Source organism: Bombus flavifrons, chromosome 4, assembly GCF_040668555.2.
Source record: "Bombus flavifrons isolate JBK064 chromosome 4, iyBomFlav1_principal, whole genome shotgun sequence".
In the NCBI taxonomy this organism is placed as follows: Eukaryota; Metazoa; Arthropoda; class Insecta; order Hymenoptera; family Apidae; genus Bombus; species Bombus flavifrons.
The window spans coordinates 12912417-12922236 of record NC_138445.1 but is presented as its reverse complement, the minus strand read 5'-3'; the positions used below and the strand labels follow the sequence as shown (position 1 = coordinate 12922236).

General features: G+C 46.6%; 1 protein-coding gene across 5 annotated transcripts in view; it reads right to left on the bottom strand.

Moving 5' to 3' along the window:
- Cda5 (Chitin deacetylase-like 5) overlaps positions 1-9820 on the bottom strand; it is a 41643-nt gene that overhangs the window by 1435 nt on the left and 30388 nt on the right. For 2 of the 5 annotated variants that reach the window (XM_069110743.1, XM_069110739.1), the window contains exons 3-15: positions 9694-9789; positions 7897-8344; positions 7339-7394; positions 6899-7053; positions 6581-6753; positions 6425-6474; positions 5606-5737; positions 4708-4749; positions 3964-4157; positions 1549-1774; positions 700-829; positions 313-620; positions 37-235 (exon numbers count right to left, since the gene is read on the bottom strand). In XM_069110743.1, coding sequence (XP_068966844.1) covers positions 37-235; positions 313-620; positions 700-829; positions 1549-1774; positions 3964-4157; positions 4708-4749; positions 5606-5737; positions 6425-6474; positions 6581-6753; positions 6899-7053; positions 7339-7394; positions 7897-8344; positions 9694-9789 — 2209 coding nt within the window. Of the gene's footprint in view, positions 1-36; positions 236-312; positions 621-699; positions 830-1548; positions 1775-2872; positions 3099-3963; positions 4158-4707; positions 4750-5605; positions 5738-6424; positions 6475-6580; positions 6754-6898; positions 7054-7338; positions 7395-7896; positions 8345-9693; positions 9790-9820 lie in introns of all 5 variants that reach the window. The other 3 variants (XM_069110740.1, XM_069110741.1, XM_069110742.1) reach the window with 3 other exon arrangements.

Below are 9820 nucleotides of genomic sequence, written 5' to 3'. Positions count from 1 at the left end.
TCGCCTATTAAATAATGGAAGAAGATTTATATATACCGGGTAGTTACATCCGAAGGGTTCGAAGGTGTGTAACAGCGGCAACGGTGTAGGATTTCTGACCCATTGAATTGCCTGCCAGTTCGTCACGATCCACACGTCGTCCATAGCGACTATGGTATCCAGGAACGAAATGAAGCCTTCCTTGTGATGGGGCTGCGTGAACCAGGCGGCGTGATAGAATAACCCAAATGGCGCTCTGAAAAGTAATTTTTTCTTACAATTAGGGTAACTGTATATTCGATCGATAACCGAGTAGTAATTCGCGAGACCGACCTATTGGTCGTGTAATGTCTCTCGAAGTTCTTGATGAGCATTTTGTAAACACCGTCAGCAGTAGGTGGGTTGCTGCACGCGTCTCCCATCGAGCATCTACCTCCGTTTAGATCCTGCCACATCACCATAGGAACTTCCCACAATCCTGGATAAGATCTGGTAGGGCAAGGAGGAATCATGCAATCGTGGAACAGCTTATAGTCCAAAGTGTACGGCCAACTCGGGGGTCGATTCTCGTATATCGGCATGGAGGAATCGTACGTGAAGTTTGTGTCCCACAACATTTTGAACATGTTATTTCCGCCGACCTGTTTCGTTAGGATTAAAAACGTTGTTATCGAGTACGTTATATTCTTCATTCTTATCTTTTTATGAACGGAGGGTTACCGATAGGAACGGCGCCCTCATTCCCCTGACATCTTCCAGTTTGACGCCTCCATAGGCTGAGAGAATTTCTCGTTGTCCAGCAACTTCTCGCGCCCATTTTCGCTGAGAGAACTGCTCACCGAAACTGTGCCTATTTTTAGAATTAATCAGCCTGTTGATCATACGATGGTAAAGAAGACATGCGTTCGCAGAGCCACGATCCAAGAAAATCGATCGACCGGTAATCGTTTGCTCGCTTCCAAGTTACGGACGCGATCATGGAAAAATGATTCGAGAACCCTTTGCGAGTGTCGCTTTCCATCGATACCCGTGCAATGTTTTACGACGCGTTCGAAACCGGTTCTTGATCCGTTCTTGCATCCTGACCCATAGCGAGGTGCGAAAGCGGCGTCTTCTATCCGAATAAGCGATTGTGTCTCGCTCGAACGGACTAATCAAGCTGGCATTGGTTACTAATTGATCGGCGGTACATACAGGCTGAGCGTGAACGACTGCGATGCCCGACAATTGCTAGAATCGCTAAAGCGCCCCGATTGCTCGATGGTAATGAACACGTGATTAATGATCAACAACAGACGACGATGTAACACACGGTATTTCGTTAACTCGATCGATCGAGCAGCGATTCGCGGTGTTATCTTATGAAATACAGTCAATTACGTAGTTGCTTCAGATATCGTGTAACGTGTCGATCTTTTTGACATCGATAGACGAATACAACGATCAAAATCGTATAAAAGATTTTCAATTCGAAGGGAATTCTACCGATAAGAAAAAGGTAGAAAACGGCAAAAGATTGCTTGGAACGTTTTTGTTCATTGATTCTTCTTCTCTATCGAGAATACTTACGAAACCGTGTGGGAGGCAATCTCATGACCACCGGCATAGAGATTTTGCACTTGGCTGTAGTCGGTCCACTCGTGGGAGACGTAGAACGTGGCCGAGATGGGACAGCCGTTTGGATTTTTTCGTCCTTTCTCGAACAGGTCGCTGTAGAGACCCTTATTCAAATCGTTCACAGAATCGTCGAACGTCAGCAGAACGATTTGCGGTATTTCCTCCGGAAGGTAGTCACCTATTTCGGGGATCGTTGTTCCGGATCGGAGGGGAAAGGGCAAGGTGAAGGGGAAGGACGATCGGAAACGTGGACGTGTTTTATCGTGTGGGAACGTGTACGCCGATTGTTTGTATTTCCGTAATTTGTCGAAGAAACGGCAATGTCGTGTGTGTGAATGTACGTCGACGAGTGTTGCGATCGGTTCGGGTGTCGTTGCGTGATGGGAATGCGAGGGATGATTGAGTGATGCGAATAGAAAGAGTGAGAAAGAAAGAAGAGAGCGAAGAGAGAAAAGAAAGAAAAGTTGCGGTTAGTGTGCGTCATTAGTACACGGCACAGGTGCGGTGCACAGCTGGTGAAACTGCTTCGCGACCCGTGTCACCGTTCATCTCCGATCACGCTCATTTCACCAGCCGTGCGTCGCAATTTACGTTTTATCGCGATCCCCGACAATCCTCTAATTGCCTGGCCCGAGCGTAACGCGGCATTCGCAATGGGAGCGGAGCAATTTGTTCCGGAAACACGGCATCGTATCTGTGTCTGTGCACGAAAAGAAGCTATCGCTTCTTTCTACGAAACGCTCCGATGCGCGTCAATGAAATAAGTCGTCTACTTCTTTCCAAACAACGCGTTGGAGGACATCGCGCGACGATACCATCGACTCGACTTTCTTTCCTATCTATCCTATTCTCAGGCCTGAAATAACACGTCGACCGAGAATACGAAATCTTACTTTCAGATTAGCTGGTTGTTTCTTCCGTGCAGTCAGGATGTTGCTTTTCTTTTCCGCGCATCGTCTACTCCGATACAAATTATCCCGGTTTCGTTTGCACGAAATTAGAGGATCGTCGAAGAAACGAAGCGTTCCAGAGATTTTTTTTTTTTTTTTTTTTGGAACCAGCGCAGATATATAGGCGACTAGTAGACTCTGAAGTCTGTAAAGTCTAGCGGGAGAACGTTAGTGGAAGAGTGACGTAGGCAATGACGTTCGATGAACCATGTATTACGCGAGCAACGAATTAGCGTAGAAGCGCGACATTCGTAACCTCGCCCGTCCCGTGTACGGAGTCAGAGCGAGAAAAAGCTGCGGCTACTCTTTCTTTCCGTTTAACTTACGAGATCGTGTGCGATGCCATTTCGTGGCCGTCCGCGTAAAGATTTTGCACCTGGCTATAATCGGTCCACTCGTGCGAAACATAGAAGGTGGCCGTGATCGGACAGCCGTTCGGATTCTTACGCTCATTTTCGAATAGATCGCTGTACAACGGTTTGTTCAGATCGTTCACGGCATCGTCGAACGTCAGCAGAACGATCTGCGGCGTCTGTTCGACTGGGATTCCACCTAAGTACACGACATTACACACATGTATCCTACGTTGCGCGATTTTCATTCGTTGTCCACTTCTAAGAGAGATCGCGAGATATCCTCGTGCATCGGTGGAATTTACCGCGACCGAATCCATGTGACACGCAACGCTTATCAGAAAAACGAAATCTCGTTGGATAAAGAAGCGCGGTTGATCCATTGCTTAATTAGAAACGAAACATAAGCAGAGACACCCGACTCTGGCAGATTCTTCCGGATGATTTATGCGAGGTATGCGGTTGCACAATCCACTCTAGACGCATGTACAGCTAGCTAGGCTGTTTTAATCGCTTACGTATCGCTCGCCTGCGGCCAAATATTATTACCGCGACTCGACGCGTTTCGTTCATGCCACACGCTTTAATTTAATATACATGGATAGTTTTCTTTTGACATAACGCCTATAAGATGATACCTCGACGCTTTGAGCGTCGATATAGATACTTTTGAAACGTGAATGCCTAATTCGGATTCAAATCACGCGGGAGCTTTCGATTTCGAACAGTCTTACGCGCACGTGCGAAATTGCAAGCGGCTAGGCGGATCTGTTTCACTTTCGAGCGGCCCATGGAACGGTTATGTGTAACGTTAGAACCGGAGAAAGTCACGGTGGCTGCTAAACCGATCGGCTAAACTTAACATTCATGGCGTACGGACGCTTGCGTCATTGGCTACTGGCTACCCACGTTGTATCGTTCCAACTTCAATGATATCGATTCGACTTTTCCGCGTGTTTAGCTGTGTATGTGAGTCTCCTCGACGCGAACCGCACCGAACGTTTTCCCCTGCTTCGTATCGAGCGTCGAACGGATCAGGAAATAATTTGCGTGTGCTCGCATACCTGGAATGTCCGCGCCGCCGCAGCTGCAATCAGGAAGCAAGCAGACGTCCTTGCGACACTTTGCCGCTGGTTTGTCGACCTGAGGAGTCGGATAAATCGGCGCTGGCCTCGTCGGTGGATACCTGTAAATGTCGATGAACTCCTGCGCTTTCGACACGATCTCGGTGGACGGTTTCAAGGTTGGTCGCGATCGCCTGAAACCCCCAATTATCGATTTCAGAGAATCAATGGCGAAAAAAAGGTCGCGTTCCGTAGTTCGCTGAAACTAGCTATTGTTTCCTTCCGCGCAACGTGATTTCACCATTCTGTCAACGACAGCGTTCGTGATCCATCGATCAAAAATTGATTTATCTCTCTTGCCGTTTCTATTCTTTCGTTTTTACTTTTCCCGGTGGCCGATGGTGTCCGTTAGAGGCGGATAATCGTTTAGTAACTTTATTAGCGACAGCTGTGCAGCTTACACGCAATTAACTTTCTAACTGCATTAATTCGATGCAGTCACGTTCGTTCACCTCGTCGGGAGCGAGAAAAGACACCGAGAGGCGACGCGACGCTAGTGGATCTCGTGATTTTCGACATCCCGGGTCGGATGTTAGTTTTCGTTGTAACGATCATTCTCGTAATCAACTTTTACGATGTTAACGTTGCACGAAAGAACCTGATAATTTGTCGACTAATCGGAACTAGAGCTAGTTTCTCGAATACGCAGAAGAGCGAAATATCATGCGAAGAATCTCGACTTACGGTGGTGCCGTGCCACGGTGGACCTGCTGTGGGCGACCCCGGCTGCAAGAAAAACACAGAAAAGGATTGAAGAAAACGGAGGCGTGATAGAAATCGAGGCAAAACTCGAGGAGGAGTCGCACTCGAGAGGGAGAGAGAGAGAGAGAGAGAGAGAGAGAGAGGCAAAAGAAAAGAAAATGAAAAAATCGGTGATGTTTCCGGTGGTGCACAAAAGGAAAATGTTCGACTGCCGGGAGAGAAAGCGAATGCTTCGTTTAGCGGAATACAGAGACCGGCGAAATCGGGTCTTGGTCGATGGAGACGCTGCAAGGCCGTTCTTTCGCCGTGCAGAAATCCAAAGAATCGGTTCAAGCAGAAACGGAACGAACATCGAAGATGCTGATCGAAACGCGTCGTAATTCGTTGTTACATTATCGAAAAATTTGGACGTGACTGAACGTGTTACTCTCACGAGAAATAATCCTAAGTATATTACGGTATTCAACGTCTTCGATCTCGCTTACGATAGTTTTACCACTACTTTCACGAACTCTTGGGCGCGAGTATATAATGAAAGTGAACATGTACGAGCGTACTTACGCATCGCACTCAATCAGCGTTCACGTTTTATATTTTCGCGCTGAGTAATATCGCGTAATGATCTTCGATCATGGAACGAGTCCCCGCTGAATAAATACCGCTGGGTTTTTATCTGTTCGAATACGAAAGGACCGGGGAATCCCGTATGCCTCTCGACATTCGAAGAAAGCGAGAAATAATGTCGCATTCGTCACTAACGATTTGTCGGAATACTATCAAGCTGTGCGCGGTGATCCTTGCGATCTCAGTCCTCCCTGGTTGCATAATTCGGGAAAAAACTAGTCGACGACGACCGATAATGAGTATGTGGATACTCTACCTGGGTGCATTGACTGTGTAAGGCCTGCTGGTAGTAGTCGGAGGCTGCGTGGTCGTTGTTAACGGGATAAACGTGTCTACGATGGCATTTGGAGTCGTCACGTGAACGACAGGGTGGCTGAGCACGTTCGGTCTGTGCACACGCGACGATTAATTAATAAATTGACGAGAAACCGAGCAACGATTCTCCTCGTGATCCCATCGACGCTTTCTGCGGTGAAGGACCGCAGACGACACTCCTGAGATGGATCGTTTATCCAATTTTTCTATGTTATTAACCATAACCAATTGTGTAAAGTTTCTCTTTGTTCTTCTGCCTGTCGTTGACTTTACGTCGTTCGAATTACGAGAGATTTATATAAATGAAATACAAAAATATAGCGATTAAAGCATCTGATAGAACAGGCGAGAAAAAGGAAATTCAGCTTGAAATGGACTTTTAGAAACAGCAAGTCATCCAGACCAGCTGGACGGGTGTCTAGCAGGTTGCGCGCGTTTGTCTGCACCGACTACTATTTTTAACGCTCCTTAAACCGATAACTTGGCGCGTTTACGTAAGCACGATTTTCGCTTGATTTCACGGAATATCAGTCAGCGGTAAGAGTCAGCGAGCGTTGCGCGGATGTGCCGATATCATCTTCAATTTCTAAGAAACGTAATTTAAAAGAATAGCAAAGAGACATCGATAAAAGCTCAAGGCGACGATAGTTTCTTTCTCGCTTCACGCTCAAGGAGAGAGTTTGAAGGTTTAGCAAACATCGATGAATATTTTACATAAAACTATCAAAGGTTCCGTCTTAATTAATAAAAGATTTCTCACCTGAACGACTGGTTTTCGGTAATTCGGAACTTGTTCTTGTTAAGCTGAGCCTACACGTACATCCGGCACATGGCAAACAGAAAAACGACACAATAATGATTCGCAATTTGCACCCAATTCGTTTCTAAGTGCGCAATTAGACGCTTTCCATTCTACCTGATTCTCGTAGATATCGTAATCCTGCGCCGTAACGTCCTGGTTCAAGTTGTATTTGTCCGCTTCATTCACCGCGACCTTCTTTGGCTTTTGGTATTGTTTCGTGTTTACCTCGCTGATCTTGACACTCGGTTGAACGGGCACTGATTGGTTCACGGTATATTGGTTGTAATCTAACCGGAAAATACCATCGATTACTTTTATCGAATTCATATTATTCCGGATGGTCTCATCGACGCGTTCGCGACCACGGACGACTTCTAGCATTTCGATTGGATAAACGAGTTACGAGTCGGTTTACGTAAACAATTATCTTACCGTCATCTTTGTAAATGGACACGTCGTCGTCGTAAATGGTATAATAAGGATAACTCTGGTCCGGATCGTTGTAGTACGATTTGGAGATGACCGGGGCAACGGTGGACGCCAAGATCTTGGCGACTCTCGGCGACTCGGACGATGGTACTTGCGTCCTGTGCCACGTTAAACAGGATTAACATTCTGGAACGCTCTCTTTAGAGGGGTACTTATCAACGGAGAGAGTTATCTTAAACGATCACTGGCAGCTAGAGCCGTTTCGTGAGATAATCGGTGTTGGAAGTTGGAAAAAAAGGAACGTCGAATCGACGTTACGTAAAGGCGAAGCAGCCACCGGTAGAATTAAAGGAGCCCACGGCGAAAGAGAAATCGAGTAAAAAGGTCGTAGCGCGCGCCACGGCAGGGCTGCTCGGTCCGTTTTCAAAGCAGATTTTACGTACCTGTAATGGGCTTCCGTTTGGGCACGCGTGCTCACCAGACTCTCCTTTTCCCTTTCCTGCGGGACATTAATTGAGAAATTAATTCCCGCCTCGCTTGTTTTTTATTGCTCGTCGAATTTATCTTGCTTTCAACCACGCTAATTGATTTGGCGCCCGCGTGGCAACGATTGCGCGAAGAATTCATTTCTTACGAAAGTTATTTCCTACGCAACGCGTACGAATAGATTCAGAGCTCGAAAATAGCAGAGAAATTTATATTGTACGAACACGAGTCTTCTGTGTCCCCGTTTTTACGCTATATAGACTTTCTTGTTTGGCCGATCGAGTCGGGCAGTTCCAATCGACCGGCCTACGTTTATCTCTGATTGATTTACAGTTATCTTGTCAGACGTTCTAGACAAATGGCAAACCGATATTTAATCATGCTATTTCTGAAGTAGAAGAAAGCAAGGGATTGCTCAATTTATTGTAGCTTCGTTAGAAAACTTAAAAAAACTAATATATATATATATATATATATATAGTTATATATATACTATAGCGACTAAAGGAACTCACCGAAATCACGTTTCTTCGGAGACCATCTCTATCCCGCTGAACTTGACCAATCGTCGAGGGTTGTCCTCTGTAGACTCGTTGCTGCCTATCGCTCTCTACTTCCGACGCTGGCTCGTACTCGTCCTCGTGATAGTTCCTGGCCTGTTGCCTCTGTCGAATCTGCTTTTCGGTGATTTGGGGCGCGGGAGACGGCGTTGTCGTGATAGGAATCGGTTGTCTTTGAACGGGACGCTGTTGCTGTTCACGTCTGTGTTGTTGCTGCTGTTCTCGGATCTGTTGCTGTTCTCGGATCTGTTGCTGTTCTCGGATCTGCTGCTGTTCTCGGATCTGCTGTTGTTCTCGGATCTGTTGCTGTTCTCGGATCTGTTGTTGTTCTCGGATTTGCTGTTGTTCTCGGATTTGCTGCTGCGGCCGTTGTTGCTCCTGAAGGGTCTCGATCTTTGCCGATCTGCGCGATTCAAGAGAAATGATTGCGTCACGGTTAATTGACGGCCTTTAACGATCATTGCGGCCGTTAGGTTGGGTGGGTTTTTCTCGACTTGTGAGATTTCGCAAAGTTCCGTGTCGAACACGGCACGCCGGAGGAAATATAACCAAGTTGACCGTGTTAGCTTAAACGAAAATTCATTGCGATAAAAGAACGGCGCGTTGCCCTCGTAACCGGACCAATCCGAGCGGATCGATTCTTCGATCGAAACGGATCGATTGTAGCGTCTCATCGGCCGGGCGTGCCGATCGAACCAGTTTCGATACCAAAACACGTTGCCAGGAATGGCAAGGACGTTGATCAGACACGGCGAGATGAAAAGAAGTGGGGCACAGGTTGGGAAATCGCTTCTTTCCCCGATTACTCGTGCACAATACGTTAATGAGCGACCGGCGACCGCTTGTTGCCTAACTTTTGCTCGCACAAGGGAAGTCGTACCCGGTTCCGAGGTGTAGTGCTCTCCGCGAGAAACAGCCGGAGAGAGTGGGAGTTCATTGTAGGCTAGCGCTCGGTTATACAACAAATTCACTGGGTTTCCGCTTAATCCTTTCGGCAACGAGTTTCAATGGACGGGAGAATTAACGCGTAGCCGTTTTGACGGTTCTTTTGATCGAGATCCAAAGAATTCTAGAAGAATAAAGTAGCGTAGTACTGTAAAAGTGGAGGGAAAGCAAAGATAATAGGAAGTCTCATATGTGGCAACCGGTCTGACAAAGCATGGCAGACCTGAATTGTAATTTTAGCGGTAAATAAGGAGGCAGAGGAAATCGTAATCGGATTAATCGCGATCGATCGACGTTTATTATTCGATTCTTGACGTCATTGCTTCTATTTTCTCAAGGTACTGTTTTCTCGCATGCAGTCAAATCGTTGATCAACTCGTAATTCCGCAACAGTTTCGACAACTGGAAAAATACGACCGGATCGTTTCGACGATACGTTTCTGTCTCGATCGCTACGCCCTTCCCATTTCGTTTCCTCGTCCTTCGAACTCTCACTCCGTGCGGCTTTTCCTCTTTCCACATCAACAGCGAACACGAGTGAAGTTCTTTGGCAATCACCGTCAAAGCTGAATCGTTACGCAATCGACGGATGTCCGGTATTATAGATTGATCGAGAGAGGATTTTGTTCTCCAAAGACCGTTCAAACAGATCGGCCTGGTCGCAGCCTGTTCTTGACTAATCGTTCGCATCGAGTAGCAAAGGGAATAGCAAAGACAATCGAACAGTCGAAAACTAATAAATAAATTGGTATGGTAACCCACGTGTGTAATAGTTACAAGCGACACGTAATAGCGTTGAAAGCTCACCTTTCCAATAACGGATCTTCTTCGGCTTCCTTAATGGGAGATCCGCCTTCGGGGCAACCTACGTTACGTGGCCAATCGCATGTCTGCAACTCGTGACTGTAAAAAGGAAAGCAACAAAGGTTTCTTC